The sequence below is a fragment of the Oryx dammah genome, unplaced genomic scaffold (genome assembly GCF_014754425.2).
Source record: "Oryx dammah isolate SB20612 unplaced genomic scaffold, SCBI_Odam_1.1 HiC_scaffold_1, whole genome shotgun sequence".
NCBI classification, from domain to species: Eukaryota; Metazoa; Chordata; class Mammalia; order Artiodactyla; family Bovidae; genus Oryx; species Oryx dammah.
In genome coordinates this window covers 28,779,942-28,798,246 of record NW_024070185.1, presented here as the reverse complement: position 1 = coordinate 28,798,246, position 18,305 = coordinate 28,779,942, and the positions used below count along the sequence as shown (strand labels likewise).

Genomic DNA, 18,305 nt, shown 5'->3' with positions numbered 1-18,305 from the left:
CAACATTGTAAAGCAATTACACTCCAATTTAAAAATAATGAAAAAAAAATTTTCCCCTCCTCACTCTCTTTTAGAATAGAGATAAAAATAATAGAATAAAAAAAAGAATCCTGTGCAATAGGATTACCTGGCAGCTCACAAACCAAATTTGACTGTGAAAATGGTCTTTGTTATGCAGCATATAACCTTCTCCCCATTGGTTCTCATTTGATATTTTGGGGTAGAATAAAATGAAGTACTCTTGCTTGGGAATGACTTGTCTCCTTCTGGATTGTTTCTCTGAGTTACTGATCAGGTGATGCTACACCCCAAAACTTTGTGGGATTAGAAACTTGACATCTGTCATGTGGACATAGAGAAAATTTATCTTCCAGCCTTCACTTAATACTCTCAGATGACTTCAGAATTACACACTCACTGAGTATCACAGAGATTTTAAGAAGCCGAGTAGGTTTATTATTATTTCCTTAAATATAGTATCTTGAAGAGATGGTGAGAATATTTACTTTAGTACAACCTGAGAATTCTGTTTCTAAAGTGGCTTGAAAAGATTTGTGATTACTGTTAAAATTGTAGAAAATATTAAAACTTTAGAAAAAAAGGATAAAATTAGGATTAGCTATAATTCTTAACCAGAGATAAAAAATACTCCTAACTCTTTGGCTTATTTCTTTTTGTGTCAATACATATTCACTTCATAGCAGATAGATGGGGAAACAGTGGAAACAGTGGCTGACTTTATGTTTCTGGGCTCCAAAATCACTGCAGATGGCAATTGCAGCCATGAAATTAAAAGACGCTTACTCCTTGGAAGGAAAGTTATGACCAACCTAGACAGCATATTAAAAAGCAGAGACATTACTTTGCCAACAAAGGTCCATCTAGTCAAGGCTATGGTTTTTCCAGTGGTCATGTATGGATGTGAAAGTTGGACTATAAAGAAAGCTGAGCACCGAAGAATTGATGCTTTTGAACTGTGGTGTTGGAGAAGACTCTTGAGAGTCCCTTGGACTGCAAGGAGATCCAACCAGCCCATCCTAAAGGAGATTAGTCCTGGGTGTTCATTGGAAGGACTGATGTTGAGGCTGAAACTCCAATACTTTGGCCACCAGATGCGAAGACCTGACTCATTGGAAAAGACCCTGATTCTGGGAAAGATTGAGGGCAGGAGGAGAAGGGGATGACAGAGGATGAGATGGTTGTATGGCATCATCGACTCTGGACATGGGTTTGGGTGGACTCCAGGAGTTTGTAATGGACAGGGAGGCCTAGCGTGCTGTGGTTCATGAGGTTGCAAAGAGTCAGACACAACTTAGCGACTGAACTGAACTGATAGGTATATATTATGTGTATATATAACACTTGTATATATACTTTTTTATTCTAAATTATTTCATGCTTCATGTGGCCGTAGACTGTGTTTTTCACATAGCACCTTGCCACCAATGCAGTACATTACATATTTTATATATAATATGCATCCATTATTGAATGAATCTATAAACATAAGGTATTGTTATATCTTTAATATTCTTTCATATGGTTATAATTTATTAAACCATTCCCTATTTACAACTATTTTAAATTTTTTGCCTTTAGAAATAACATTTATGAGTTTCAAAAGATAGACTGTCCAACCAGCTAACCATTGCATATTATTGTAGACCACAATTATTTGACCGATGGAAGGGAGACCTTCTCTTTGTGGTCTTGCCTTCCTCCTCAGGGTAACACAGATACTTGCCTATCCAAAACGGCTTTCTTCCACTGATGTCCCAAAGCCATCGCATGTGCTGCCTGGAGATGACAGTTACAAGGCTGCCCTGGTGACTACGTGCAAACAGAAAAATTAGAGCGTCAGTGACAGGGAGTTCAGCATTTTTGCTGATATGAGATGCATAATGGAAATCAAAGCTCGTTCAAACTAGAAAACTGGTATATATGTAGAAAGAACTTTCCAAGATTTTAATACTCCATTTTTTTATTTTTTTACTTTACAATACTGTATTGGTTTTGCCATACATTGACATGAATCCACCACAGGTGTACATGAGTTCCCAACCCTGAACCCCGCTCCCACCACCCTTCCCATATCATCTCTCTGGGTCATCCCAGTGCACCAGCCCCAAGCATCCTGTATCGAACCTAGACTAGCGATTCGTTTCTTACATGATAGTATACATGTTTCAATGCCATTCTCCCAAATCATCCCACCCTCTCCCTCTCCCACAAAGTCCTCCATTTTTTTTTTATATTAATGAGTATCTGTGGGGGAGGGGGTGCTTGCATCCATGCTAAGTCACAGGGTCGAGTAGGTAACAGCAAAGAAGTGATACTGTATTATAATATCTGGGCTTTAAAGCACAAATTCTTTTCAGAAAATCAGCAGCTGTTTACTTATATAGATTAATTACTTAATGTCAAAAAATGACCCCTCTCATGGGAAGTTTATCTCTAAAGTGCATTAATTTGGCAATTACTTGGTTAATTTGATTAGTAAAGTAACCCAAACTACCAGATAAAATTACTGGAAGCCAACATTTTGAGCTTGATGTGTTTAGTCAAATGCCCAAATATATGTGACTCTTTTTCATCCTACCCAGGGAAAGGAGTTCAGCCTCACTGTCAAACCTTTGTAGGTTATGAAGAAATTAAAGCACCTGTTCTTACAAATACATATAAACACTTTCTCTAAAACATAATTGCATTTTTTATATGTTTAAAGTTTACAGCATAGTGCCTTGACTTACATAAACTGTGAAATTTGATTACCACAGTAAGTTTAGTTAGTACCCATTTCATATAGTTACCAAAAAAAAAGAAAAAATGTTTTTTCCTTATGATGGGAATTCTTAGAATTTACTCTTAACACCTTTCACATTTACCACACAATAATCATGTTACATATTACAGCCACATTCTCTATCTTATAACTGGCAGTTTATATCTTTTGATTACCTTCATCCAACTCTCCCACCCCAAATTCCTCCCTTCTTATAACCACAAATGTGATTCATCTGTTGATGGATGCTTACATTGTTTCCATGTCTTCACTTTTTAAAAAGGAATGCTGTTATAAACATAGGGTGCAGATACCTTTTCACCTTTTCAACATAGTACTGTCATTTCCTTTAGATATATTCCCAGAAGTGGAATTGCTGGATCATATCGTAATTCTATTTTTAACTTTTGAGGGGCCTCAATACTCTTCCATGGTGGCTGTACCATTTTACAATCCTACCAACAGCACATAAGGGTTTCCTTCTCTCCACATCCTTGCCAGCATTTGTTATATCTTGTCTTTTTCGTGACAGGCATTAACAGGCATAAGAATTCTTTATGAGTTATTTTTGCAGCTAGCTAAGTTATTCCTATAAGCAATATTTGATCCCAATTCCCAACAGTGTTCATTTAAAACTCTTTAAAATACTCTAAGTAAAAAGCCAATAGATAATTTTTTTTCTTTTCTTCTTTTTCTGATACAGAAAGTTTCAACAACAAAAAAGGGGTGAAAATCACCACGCCCTTCATGCCTAGTTAATATCTATTGATGTTTTAAAAATCAAGAAACATAATTAGTAATACATACTTGTCACAAGTTTATGTTGCTGAATTTTTTTTTCATTTTACCTACAAATATCCAAGCTTTAGATTCATTTCTCTGCTTTTTCAGATCATGTATGGTGAACATAATCTAATCTATCTCTTAATGATATTTTTCCTACTAATACAGTACTTTGGTGTGATATAACACAGTGATGACTCCTAGGCCTTCTGAGATATGCAGGCACTTTTCTACTTCTCTGAGTGTCCTCACGGTGCCAGATTCAGGTCATGTGACTTGGTTCTGACATTTCTATTTACTGTCAGCTTCTGTCTGACAGTTACAACAGACATGATAGCCAATTCTCTTCCCTCTCCCTCATATCCAAAATGGCAGTTCTGATGTGCTGAGGGTTTAAAACACAGAATACGAAATGTGTATTAAAAATAGCCCAAGGGAGGGTTTGAGGGGCTGTTTCAATTAATGTGACATATTAGAGTGTGGGAGACCTGGGTTCCACTTCCTGCTCCGTCCCCAATTTCCTTATGGATGTAACTTCAGCCTCAGAGTCTTTATCAGGAAGGAATAGATTTTATTCAAGGATATTTAACACCTCCTTCTGCTTTAAGATCCTTGAAACTATCTTTAAAATAAGCCTTTGCAAAATCCATTTTAGCTGCTCCAGTATAAGTTTGATTTCTTTATTGATGCTCTGAGAAGTGCAAGAGCAAGAGGAAAAAATAGCTGTGTTTAGAGTAGGTAAAATGTTAGACCACAGTTATTTACAAAAATAAATATTTAGGTGTTTTCATTTTATAAAAATGCCTATCATATCCTTTTATTCCCATATACAAATAAAAGAGAGAAAATTAACCATATAGATACAAATATACTATAGAGATATATAAATAAAATATAGAGAAACATACAAATAAAAATCTTTTGACATCTCTGAAATCTGAAGACATTCAAAGTGTAGAATTAAAAACATAACCCTGAATTTTTCCAGTTATAGAAATAAACATCTACTTCATTAGAACTTTTTGATTAAATATAAATATATTTTAGACTAACTCTTTAAGGATAGGTCAGCAGGGGTTCCAGACACTCCTGTGGGAAACCAAAATGGTTTCAGAGATAATGATCTATAAGAATAGAATTACCAAATGTACAGTGACTGCCTAAGGAAATGAGCAGATGAGATTATGATATGTAAATTCAAGAAATACCTAATCTAGGAGTCTGGTTCCTCTGGGCTAAAAAAATAATAAAACACTAATGGGGAGGAAAGGAGAAAGGAGATAAAGATTGAGTTGAGTTAGCAATCTGATTAGGGGCAAAGGATAAAGTAAAATTTGCTATGCTTCTTGAAACATGCGTGCTGTAAATGACCATTTGTAAAAGACCATCAGGTAGCAAGGGAGCCTGAGGAAATATAAATCAGAATTGAAAAATGGTCCCTGAGATCTAAAAAACACACTAGATGTGTATTAATTCTAATTATAGACTCTAAAACCATCTCCTAAAAAGTATTCATGAGAAAGTAAATAGCCAAGTTATAAAATGTTGCAACTATTAATTTTACATCATAGAAACAATTGATAATTCCCAGAGGAATGAATATTCATTGGTCAAGGTAAAGAGGTAAGAGAAGAAGAGGACCAAATGAACCTGAAAAGTAATGGGTGAAGGGAAGCAGAGGCCCACAGAATGAATGGAAACATGTTGAATGATAAAGGAGGTCTTGGGGTTCAGAGGAAAATTATACTAAGGAGGTGGCCTTGCCATTCAAAAATGTTCCTTTTAAAGTGACTGATCTTAAAGACCAAGAAGACCAAATCTTTAAGATTTGGTCTTTTAAAGACCAAATCATTTAGTTTGTTTTTAATCTGCTGCGAGATATTTTCTGAAATGCCTCTATTTTTAACTGTTCTTGGGATAATCATTCTTCTTGTCCTTTTGAAATAAAATGCATATTGAAGTATCATACAAAAGTCATCAGGTCAAATATTTATACCCATTCTTCACTTAAAATTAGAAAATTTGAAGCATTTTTATGATATTTTAAAAATCTTATAGCAAATGTTTTTTCTTTACCTCTTATACACCTTGGAATACCATCAGAAATGGTATTTGATAGACACCTTAATTTCTGGAGCAATATGGTACATACATAACATACACTTCAAAATAGTTTATATTACTGATAGATAGATAATGAGTCACTTTCTAAAATATGATGGAAAATCTCCAGTTGCCCCCTAAAAACTTGCTCTTGTTCTGAAAATTTTTTCAGTTTTACATCTAAAAAAAGGTCTCAGTACAATAGTCTAAAGCAATTCCCTGAAACCAGTTTACAAAATTAATTTCACAAAGATATGAAAAAATTAATTCTGAAACTGCTAATTACATAATGTTTGATTTGCTGTAAATGGTCATCAATCCCCTTAAATTAATATGGGAGACAGAAAATTTCCTTCACTCTTATACTAGATTTTATAATAGTTTACTGAAGAACAAAATACCTATGTATGTGTTTCTTGATATCATTATTCTGAGATTATAATCTTCCAGATTTTTGGTGTCAAAAAACATTTGTTATGAAACCATGGCAATTTAAGGTAATCTTATTGATGTCATAATTTTGCTAACCCTGCATTAGTCTCCTAATATATTTTTTATTTTATTGATCCATCTAATTGCCCAATCTGTTATATCTCTGTCCACTAACAACAAAATATCAGAAAGAGAATTTGAGGCAATAATCTCATTTACTATTGCATCAGAAAGAATAAAATACCTAGGGATACCTAATGAAGCAAAAGACCTGTACTTAGAAAACTATAAGGTGTTGAAAGAAACTGAAGATGACAAACAGGTAGAAAGATATACTGTGTTCTTAGGTTGGAAGAATCAATATTGTTAAAATGACCATACTATCCAAGGCAATCTACAGATTCAGTGCAACCTCTATCAAATTACCAGTGGCATCTTTCATAGAACTGGAACCAAAAAAATTTAAATATGTATGGAGACACAAAAGACTCCACGTAGCCAAAACAATCCTAAGAAAGAAGAATGGAATTTGAGGAATGATACACCCTAACTTCAGACTACAGAAGCCACAGAAATCAGAAGAGTATGGTACTGGCACAAAAACAGATACATAGATCAATGCAACAGGATAGAATACCCAGAAATAAACCCACATACTTATGGTCAATTACACTATGACAAATGAGACAAGAATATACAATGGAGAAAAGATAGTCTCTTCAATAAGTGGTGCTGGGAAAACAGAAAGCTACATGTAAAAGAATGAAACTAGAACATTCTCAATATCATATACAAAAATAAACTCAAAATGGATTAAAGATCTTAATTTAAGAAGAGATGCTATTAAAATCATGGAAGAAAACATAAGCAGAACACTCTTTGAAATAAATCTCAGCAATATTTTTTTTATCTGTCTCCTAGAGTAACAGAAACAAAAGCAAAAATAAATAAATGGGACCTGGTTAAATTTAAAAGCCTTTGCACAGCAAGGTGAAGTCACTCAGTCGTGTCCAACTCTTTGCGACCCCGTGGACTGTAACCTACTAGGCTTCTCCGTCCATGGGATTCTCCAGGCAAGAATACTGGAATGGATTGCCATTTCCTTCTCCAGGGGATCTTCCCGACCCAAGGATCGAACCCAAGTCTCCCACATTGAAGGCAGATGCTTTAACCTCTGAGCCACCAGGGAATATCAAAGGGTTAAGCCTGGGATTCAAACTCCAGACCTACAGAGCCAGATTGCCTGTCCACCTGCCCGTCTGCCTAACCGCTATGCTACCAAGGCTCATTAGGAAACCATAAACAAAATGAAAAGACAACCTACAGAGTGGGAGAAAATATTTGCAAACAATGCTACTGACAGTGGATTAATTTCCAAAATATATAAACAGCTTATATTGCTCAATATCAAAAACAAACAACCCAATCAAAAATGAGCAGAAGACCTAAACAGACATTTCTCCAAAGAAGACATACAAATAGCCAACAAGCACATGGAAAGGTGCTCAATGTTGCTATGTGAAATGTGACTCCATGAGGTATCACCTCACATGGGTTAGAATGACCAACATCAAAAAGCTTATATTTAATAAATGCTGCAGAGGGTGGGGAGAAAAAGGAACCCCCTTATACTGTTAGTGGGAATGTAAATTGGTACAGCCACTATGGAGAACAGTATGGAGGCTTGTTAAAAATTTAAAACTAGAGTTACCATATGACCCAGCAATATGGGTCCCACTCCTGGGAGTATCTGGAAAAGAAGGAAACTCTAATTTGAAAAGATTCATACACCCCAATGTTCACAGCAGCACTATTTACAAAAACAAAGACATGGAAGCAACCTAAATGTATATCAGCTGATGAATGGATAAAGAAGATAAAGAAGACATACACACAATAGAATATTACTCAGCCATAAAGAGGAATGAAATAATGCCAATTGTAGCAACATGGACGGACCTAGAGATTATCATACTAAGTGAAGTAAGTCAAGCAAAGACACTTATATATGGAATCTAAAAAATAATACACATGAACTTATTTATAAAACAGAAATAGAGTCACAGACACAGAAAACAAACTCATGGTTTTCAAAGCAGCAAAGGGAGAGGGATAAATCAGCAATTTTGGAGTAGCATTAGTATCTATTAAAACCATAAGAAAACATCACTTTACAGCCACTAGAATGGCTAAAATCACTGAGACTATGTTGTAAATGGATAAATTTTGTCAAGTCATCTTTCACTGAGTGTTCTGTTATCTAATCACACTTTGTCTAACCTGTCTGGTTTCATAACCATCAACACCTCTTATATTGTTACAGGCCTGCTGCTATGAGATCTTTCATTGCTATATATTTCCATATCAGTGGGCTGGGATTCCTGTTTAATTAATAAATGATAGACTCTGCCATGCTGCTGACTCAGAGAATCTGCTTTCTTCAAAAGTTTGAGATGGAGAGGCTAAAAAATAAAACCGTGACATTAGCACAGTTTATCATAAAAGATACATCGTTAAGGTCAGCCCAAATCTGTCCTGAACTACAGAACTCCCTCCAAGCTCCTAAAACAAAGCCAGGTGGATGTTAGACACTCAACACTTGAATGAATGAAGAAACACTAGAGTTCCAAGAGAAAACAGAAATATTAACAAAGAAGCATCAGCCAAACGAGAAATGGGGTTTCTTACTGTTCCCTGCAAGCTTGGGCAGCTGTAGTCCACGTGCCTTTCTGCTCTGTGATCAAGGAGTGGCAGTAGCCTGAATGATGGTGCCACCCAGCTGGGCAGGATTTATCTTCCACCTCCTGAAAAATAGTTGTCCATGCTCACATCATAATGGTCTTTACAACCTAGAGTCTATTCTCAACATAGAGAATCCTGTGAGTCCTCTAATGAAAATAATTTTGTCGCTAGCAAGGAGGTCAGCCCTAATCCCCATTCTCCACTTTGAGAAATGCAATGGCTTCTTATGGGACATGTTGGTAAAGTCAGCCATGTTTTAGTTTTACATGTTTAACATTATAATAATTGAATAAAATAAGTAAGCCTCTTTTTAAATTGTAGTGCTTAACTACTGTGTTTTGTGATTTTTAAAGCATCACCTGGCCATCTTTTCCTCTTCCCCCTCAAAGCATAACAGAGCAGGCAGAAGAAACACCAGGGGACAGGGCGCCTCCTCTCCCTCTCCTGGGTTATGATGGGACTTGCTACAAGTAAAGGGATGTGGCTGCTCAGCCTGCGTCCCACCTTGGTGTGGGGGCTCCAGGATCTCCAGGCAATTCCATCACACTTGTACAGTTTTTGGAGGCTTTCTTCAAAGTGGAAGAGTCCCTTTAATTCCAGTGTGCAGTTCTTTGGGAATGAGGGCAACGGGTCCTATGGGAAGGAAAGGTAATTTAGATCTGACACCCTGTAAGCTGATCACACTGTTACCTCTTTCAGGCCATCATTTGCTGAATAGTGTTTGAACTGAGTAAACTATCCCCAAACTTGAAGGCTGTTTTCCGGCCCAGGAAACAGCTTGTTGTAAGGTGAGTAGAAAGGGAAGAGATTTTCATACCTGTCTGGGGAAGTGTGAGCCGGTTGTGGATTCCTCCTTATCGGCTTGAGGCGGTTCTGCCACTTTGGTTGTCTTTTGGGGCTCCCTAATAATGGATACGTTGGCCTTCCTTCTGCGAGTTAGGGAGCTGTCATCTTCCAGTTTCAGGGAAATCATCCCATGATACTTGAGGAAATCAGCAAACAACAATCAAGACAAAACAAACGACAAGACAGCGAACAAAAGCACTTGTTGTAAAAACAGGCAATCCAAAACCTGGATCAAAATAAAGAGATAAAAGGATATTTTCTGACCACCCAAGCCTCTAAACAAAATTCAAACAGGATTCTAAGGAAAATATATAAATATAAAAGTTACAAAAAGTAGTTTCACTACATATTTTGCATCCATAAATACAAAAAATTTAGGAATTCTCTCAGACTCAGACAGAGGAGCCTGGCAGGCCTGGGGGTTGCAAAGAATTGGACATGACTGAGTAACTGAGAACACACATTGCTTACACACTATATATGCTTACGTTATAGATGATGTCTGTTCTATTTCTATAAACAGAGGATGGAGGAACCTGAAATCAAGAGAGGAAATAAATAGGAACAAAATTGGCTTGAATAATAATTAGTAATAGGGCAAAACCCTTCCAATAAGATTTTTTAGTAACTAAAAGTTTCAAAACATATTTTTAAAAGATTTTCCAGGCCCAAATAATTGGAATTTTTAAGTCACTGGACTAATCACAGCTTATCAGTGTCGACTCATCTATTCTTCGTCCCAGTTAGAAAAGACATCCTTATTTTTTTGGTACATCTATAGTGCACAGAGCTCCAAGAAACACACACACACACACACACACACTTACTCATGAGTGTATGCCTGGTGAGAATGCTATGCTAGTAAGTTCAAAGCCGTGGTTTCCACACCCAAATAATCTCATTCTTTTTCAGGACCATGAGTCATTCCCTATCTGTGTTGATCACAACAGGAACCAAAGCAGAAATCATATGGATGACTCAGAATATCTATCACTTCAGTCGGTACAATTAATGAACTGTGCCGATGTTTGTATGTAAAGGCCACTTCACATTGGTCCAAGGAACCATGAGAATCTCTATGGCCCCCATTCACTGTGAGAACCAAAACAGCTTCCTCAGCATTTCAGATTACTTATTAAGATCCTTTGATCCCTTTCATATGCACTCCACACATCAAAACCCAGGAGGTCCCCATCCTTACTGTTTTGCCATCGCCTCGGGCCCTAAGCTTCACTGGAGAAAGATCTTCCGAACCAAAGTCCCGTAGGGCGTCACCCCTGGTGACTGCTAGCTGCTTGGAATCTGGAAGGGGTCTTCTTTCCAGATGAAAGGAACCAGAAGTGATGGGTGAGGAAGTCCCTGGGGAGAGCAGGTGCCAAATGCCCTTCTCCCCTGCACTGGGCATGTTTGGATTGAAGGCATAGGAAGGATGGCACTGCCCTGGTGGCACACAAAATGGCAGGTCAGTTCATTTTACACAAACAGGGAAGTGATCACATCGACGAAGCTTGTCATTAAATTCAGATGGATGATTTTCCCACCAGATGTTGTCTTGCTGCCATTTGCCAGAAACCCCTTTACTCTTCACCAGTTTCCATACAGGAAAGCTATGCCCTTTTGCACAGCTACAGGGTGATTATGAGTCATGAAATTGATTTCACAAACCACAGATGAAAATCACTGTGGTGATTCTATAATCATCCCATCTACTTGGGAAATAGACTGCCTTCATTTCATATCAACAGAACTCCTCCATATTATTGGGTTTATTCCCTGATCAAGTGTCATTCCACAAACACTTTTCCTTGTTCACCCTCTCCACAGTCTCCATAGGTAGAAACTGGAATTGTTGGAAGATGTTAGTGAAATCAGATAACAGTTATTCAGATGAGCATTCAACTGTTAGAGCAAAGATTCAGTCCATCTTCATGGCTCTCCTTTGATTAGAAATATTGCCAATTAGTATGAAAAAAGTCTAAACCCAGAGGCACATTTGGATACCTTATACTTCATGGGTCAAGTGTGTACTTCATCTGTTTATGTACTTAATGTGACCAGAAAAGTCTACTGGAAAAAAAAAAAAGAATTTGGTGAGGCAAGGTGGTGCGAAGAGATGTGGAAATATGAGTGTGGTAAAGGAAAGAGGGAAGTGCCTATATTTATTATAGAATGAGAAAGAGAAGTGGAGATAATTAAGTGAAGAAAAATATATGGCCCATAGGGCATGACAGGTGTAAAAACTGGAGTGTAAGACTAAGCATTGTAACTGGACACTTGTCAAATGCTAAAAAGACGAATAAGTAGAGGGTATTTGGCAGGAAAAAGTCAGCGTACCAAGGACTTTGGCTGATCTTTATTTAGTTCACAAGTTGTTCTTTAGCATATACCATCCAGGACCTGTTTGGCTCTGCAACCCAAGGTTATTCATTAATATTCTCCAGCTGCTCCTGAATCCCCACACCAGCTGCACCTTTCACATCTATTTGCCTCCCATTCCTTCCTCCCTCAGAATTTTCATGGTCACACTACAGCGAGGGCTCAGATTTTAGGCATTAAGAGCTCTCTTCCACAGAGGAAGATAATTACAGCCCTACAAACTCAGGGCAGGGAAATAATTGTCGATAGATTCTCACCAACATTGTTTCCCCCTTGGTGAGAACAACAAACGGGTAGGGAAAAAAAAACAATGAGGCACTGACTTGTTGCTTTTCTCAAATGATCGTTCTTAGCAGGAGGAAAGCCACATGAAGCAGAAAGCAGAATAAAGGGCCTACATCATGACTGAGGTTGCTTTCTTGACAAGAAATTAAGCATTTTGATTTGAAAGCGTTATCCAGCACACTGGCTGTTGAAAGTAAGCAGCTACAGTGCCAAGACTGCTCGTGATTTCAAGATGAGGATCAAAAGAATACCTCCTTTTGAGTCCAAAATTTTCACTGCAGTTTTTGTCTTTGTGCCAAGAACCGCATTCACAGGGGAGTTCAGAATTACTTCAAAGACCTCATCATCTTCCTCTAATCCGTCATAGGTAATTGCTATATTCCACATCTTAGTTGACATTCCTACAAGAAGTAAACATTTTAATTACTCTTTAATTGCTATTTCAATCAACTAGGTGTCAGCGAAATATATTAATTAACATGTCTGCAGCCAGACTGCAGTAGCCTGAGTGAGCCATTGTACTGCAACCAACTTGCTGAAGTCGTGCTGTTCTCCCAAATAATATTAAAAGACCACATTTGTTCCTGGACAATGATGATTCCGTTTAAATGCAAACACTGTAACAAAAAAAAAAAAGCAAGCTGCATTAGGGAAGGGATGAACAAAAAATGGTGAGCTGTTGAGACCCCAAGACATTTTTTTTTGAGAATTTTTTCCTGACCTGCCCCTTCTCATCTTAAGAATAAACAACTACTGCAATCTTAAAATCTTAATAGTTTGAAAAATCTTAAGATGTTGATGCAGTCAGAAGTGATTATTGGATGGTACTCCACGCTATTCATGGAACCCTTAAAATGATTGATTTCTAACGACAGCTGCTTCCATCGGCTGCCCTACTTCCTGAGATACTTGTAGCCCACAAACGCTTTTTCTGATGATGTAATACTCCAGAGTTTGATATCCTCCTGTGGAGAATTTATAGGCTGAGGGGTTCTAGAAATAGATGGAGCCAATTTTTTTTTCTCTCTCTTTCTGTCTGCCTCTGTTCATGGAGTTACAATCAAGCTTGGATCACAGTAACTTTGCGAACTTAATACAAAACAGTTTTGATGTTACAAATGTATCTCCAGCCATCCTGTCACCACTCAGATGGGATGCAAAGCAACCCCGGAAACACAAAATTAATGTTGGAAGAAACTTCAGAGATTGTCGAATCCTGACCATTTTCCATGACATGTATAGCAGGACATCTGCCCCAAGGGTTTATTTAGAAGAAAAAGAGTTGGCAGGAAGAAAAGAAAGTATTGTTTAGTGGAAAAAGAAGGCTCAATTTTAAGGGGGAAAAATAAACTTATGGTGTAAGATTCAAGAACTAGGTTTTGAAACTTTATTCTGGGTCATTTACTCCTCAGCTATTCAAGCGCTTGTATTTCTATGTGCTAAGTCTTTCAGTTGTGTCCGACTCTTTGCGAACCCCTGGACTGTATGTAGCCCACCAGGCTCCTCTGTCCATGGGATTCTCCAGGCAAGAATACTGGAGTGGGTTGTCATGCCCTCCTCCAGGGGATCTTCCTGACCCAAGGATCAAACCAGCATCTCCTGCATTGGCAGGCAGATTCTTTACCACTCCCATGAACTCATTTACATAAATAGTTAAACATGTTTTTTCTAGCCTTCTCATCTAAAAATCTGAATTCTTTTCTCATTGTTCTCATCTGCCAACAGATACAGAACAGACAGTAAATACTACACGTATGTGGGCTCCAGAGTTGGAAAGACCAGGAGGGCGGAATAGGAAAACAACAAGAGCAAAGTCAGAGAGCAAAACAGAGGCCTTAATCAGGAGGGCTGAGCAGAATAGCTGGCTGGAGTAGAGGCGTCTTGCCAGGGAAGAGAGGTGGCAAGGCAGCCCTGACATCTTGTAGCCAGACTGCAGACAGCCCTGGACCCTCAGTGGTCAGACTCAGACTTTAAACCACGGGCAGCAAGGAAGGCTCTTGAAAACGGGTATCTTAGAAAACTGAAACTGAAAAGTGTTATGTGGGAAGATTTAGGGGCCCAGGCAGGCAAGCAAAGAAGCTAGAAGTTGGGAGTCCACTTAGGTAGCTGTTCTAATAAACTGGCATGAAGAGAAAAGAGACTTAACAATGAAGAAAGCATATGAATACTAGGGCTTTTAATAATTAGAGAGCTCTTTTGACTCTTAAAGCCCATAAAGTTAGCTGTCAAAGCAGTGGTCAAATAAAAATCCAATATAAAAAAATTTTTTTCCAAGTCTCAACCATTTGCCCTCTTATTTTAAGAATTTTTTTAAAATTATAGTATCCCCGTCCTCCCACCTTTAAAGAAAACCCCTTAAAGTTTTTTAAAACCTTATGGAGTAGAACCATATAATTAGAGAAAATCTATTTTAAGTTTCACTGAAGTACTTTTGATTTGTTTGCCTGCATTTCAACTCTGTTTCTATGTCTACCAGGTGTGCACATAGGACCTACTTTTTTTTGGTTAATGAGGTTAGAAATAAGAATTTTCTTAGTCTTTCTTTTTCCTTCCTCTCCCCCCTTCAAGGTGCAAAGTATTTGTGAAAGCACAGTGATTATAAACAATTTCAGAAGGCTCGAACTGGCCCCCGATTCCCATAAACAAAAGGTGCTGAAGAGGAAAGAGAAGTGTCAGGTTATGCAGACAGAGCCCACTTTACAGAGTGAGTTAATTCCTGGATATTTTCCTGCGAAACAGATTTCACTATTGAAAGACATTTTCTCAATGTTTTTTTTTTTTTTTGCAAATGCTACATGAGAGAGCTGTTCTTTGGAAAACATTTTGACTCTTAGGCACAGTGAAGTCTCAATTAAGAACGCAGCAAAGCCTTCAAGAACACCTATTTTAAAGGAAAACAATCATTTTCTTAAGAACATTTGCACTTTGACTCAAGATTAGACACAATCACAGGATGCCAAGTAGTCAGGGTTTGTTTTCGATTTGGCGCAAAACTGCAAGGCGAGTATAGATCACTAGAGCTTTAAAAAGTCCCTCAGTTTCTCTTCAGCTTCCTCCAAGAGCGCTCCAACCTTAAAATATTCACTCCGATTTCTCGGTCTCTGTTCCTTCCCCAAGCATGGAAGCTGCTGCTTTTAAAGAAATGAACAGATTACTTTGGGTAAAAGGGGTGGGAATGGGGATGAAGACATCAGATCTGAAAGAGGTAAGGATTAACAACATGGGAGTAAGTAAGTATTTGCAGGATCAGTGGACAGGGGGAAATGTAACATTTTCTAAAGGAAGATAACAGTTTATGAAAGTTTCTGGCTAATGAGCTCCAAAACAATGAGCAGCCAAGTGTTGTTTCTTTTTCATTTATAAACTATGTTTACTTATTTTCTTCAGATGTTTAAATAATCTCTAAACTCTTAACTATTTAGAGCCTCCAGAGGTCTTTAATATCTAACTCAAAACAGCATGCAAACTCTTCCAGAAAAATGGGTATTTCTCTCACCCGGAGGAACCTGCAAGGGGACCGCTCAAAACCTACCCAAAGCCCAAATCACTCCTGATCTTGTCACAGACCGTGAGTAATAAAGATGACATACAACAAAGACTCCTACCTCTCACAAAATGGAAAGACTGAACCTGCCTTAATCTAAAGTACATACAAGTCACCGTGCAAATGCCCTGTGCAAGCCCTTTTGCCTTGAGGTTTATCAGAACCAGTGCCTGTGCCAACTCGAGGGTAAACTTCAATACGTAATAGGAATAGTTCTTCTCACCAAGGGCAGTCAGGCTGAGGAACAAACTGAGGCAAATCAGAAACTTAAGCATCACAGGAAGGAGCTGAATAACAACACTGGGATTGTTGTTGTTCAGGCGCCCAGGCGTGTCTGACCCTTTGCGACCTCATGGACTGCAGCATGCCAGGCCTCCTTGTCCCTCACCTTCTCCCGGAGTTTGCCCAAGTTCACGTCCATTGTATCAGTGATGCCATCCAGCCGTCTCATCCTCTGACACCTTTTTCTCCTGCCCTCAATCCTTTCTAGCATCAGACATTGTTGCATGTGAAATGTGAGTCTCTCTTTTTATAGGTTGTGTCACTCAGAAATCACTACATTGGAGTCCTAAACTAATTTGGAAATAAGAGCATTACAGATGCAATTCACATGAAGTCATACTAGAGTGGAGTGGACTCCTAATCTATTATGACTAGTGTTGTTATAAAAAGCGGGAGTCTGGACACAGACACACACAAGAACGCCCGATTGAGACAAAGGCAGAGATTGGGTGATACAGCAGCAGCCAAGGAAGCCCAGGGATTCCAGCAGAGCATCAGATCATGGAAACGAGGATGGAGCAGACTCCCTTTCAGGCCTCAGAAGGAATCAACCCTGCCCACATCATGATCCTGAATTCCTAGCCTCCAGAACTGTAAGGAGACAAATTCCTGTTTTTAAGCAACCAGGTTTGTGATACTTTGTTAGGACAGCCCCAGCAAGCGAATACAGTCACCAAACATCATACAACTTGCAGCCATGTCTGACTCTTTGTGATCCCATGGATTGTAGCCCGCCAGGCTCCTCTGTCCATGGAATTCTCCAGGCAAGAATACTGGAGGGGTTGGCCATACCCTTCTCCAGGGAATCTTCCCAACCCCAGGATCAAACCCAGTTCTTCCACACTGCAGGCAGATTCTTTACTGACTGAGCCACCAGGAAAGCCTGAACTGCAGAAAGGCATTCTTTTCTATGTTTAATAGTAACGTATCAGTTTTGGAGTGGTGATGGTATTCAGGCAATTTTGTTTTGCCTTTGCCAAAATGTCCTGGGTCAGTGGCAGACAATGGCAAAAGTTTTGATCAGGTGGCCGATTCTTAGAGGACAGAACACATCCTCTGCAGAAAAGCACAAAGGTACAAGCCCTGGCTGCCTCTCAGAGCCTTTCCATTCACCCCTGGGCAGGTGATGGAGGTCTATCCCACACAGAGGGTAAGAGAGAGAACCATGCAGTACAGCGAGGGAGAGCTACCAGTCCCCATCTTCAGCAGCCAGGGAAAGGGGGCATGACTTCTGCCTTGGTACTCCCACCAGGCACAGTTGCCAAAAGTATGTCTGTCTTTTGGGCTAAGTCCCCTTCTTCTGCTGCTATCTCCTCTAGGGAGTCTTCCAGGATTTTTCTCAGCCAGAACAGTAACGCATCCTTGAGGTCCCAAAGCACTCTATCAACAAGTTGTTCTCATGTCTGTATTTCCCAAAGGATAGAACATCTGTGGGGGCTGCCCTGGTAGCTCAGCTGGTAAAGAATCCATCTGCTATGCAGGAGACCCCAGTTCAATTTCTGGGTAGGGAAGTTCCCCTGCTACCCACTCCAGTATTCTCAGGCTTCCCTGAGCAGGCTCAGATGGTAAAGAATCCACCTGCAATGCAGGAGACATGGGTTTAATCCCTGGGTTAGGAAGATCCCCTGAAGAAGGGAATGGCTACCCACTCCGGTATTCTTCCCTGGACAATCTCCGTGGACAGAGGAGCCTGGTGGGTTACGGTCCACAGGATCACAAACGGTCAGACATGATTGAGCAACAAAGCACAGCGCAGCATAGAACATCTACGAGAGTAGGCCCCATGCTTTTATATTCACTTTGCACCTAGCAAAATTTTTCCAAAGGCCTAAAGCAAAATAGGTGCTATCTAATTAAATAATAATTTTCCCTGAAAGCTGCTCATATCAAGCTATTCCAAGACAGATAATTTAGAAGTGCCCTTTAGGAATCCACATGACTATAACATTCTGAAATTTTCCATCAAAATATGAGGCAATTACATTATTTCAGCTTTGTGTCAGACCTTTAAATCATTTTTTTAAATGGCATTTCTTCTGGATTTTTGGATGTTTGCTTTAATATTTTATACATTTTATTTGTTACGATCTTTCATCTCATTTAAAATAAATATCCACTAGTAATAAAATC

General features: G+C 38.8%; 1 protein-coding gene across 2 annotated transcripts in view; it reads right to left on the bottom strand.

The window, feature by feature from the left end:
* Nucleotides 1-18,305, bottom strand: part of FREM1 (FRAS1 related extracellular matrix 1) — a 149,508-nt gene that overhangs the window by 3,905 nt on the left and 127,298 nt on the right. For both annotated transcript variants that reach the window (XM_040240145.1, XM_040240154.1), the window contains 7 exons: nt 12,601-12,750; nt 10,890-11,128; nt 10,177-10,224; nt 9,660-9,824; nt 9,347-9,475; nt 8,789-8,904; nt 1,745-1,830 (listed from right to left, as the gene is read on the bottom strand). In XM_040240145.1, coding sequence (XP_040096079.1) covers nt 1,745-1,830; nt 8,789-8,904; nt 9,347-9,475; nt 9,660-9,824; nt 10,177-10,224; nt 10,890-11,128; nt 12,601-12,750 — 933 coding nt within the window. The remainder of the gene's footprint in view (nt 1-1,744; nt 1,831-8,788; nt 8,905-9,346; nt 9,476-9,659; nt 9,825-10,176; nt 10,225-10,889; nt 11,129-12,600; nt 12,751-18,305) is intronic.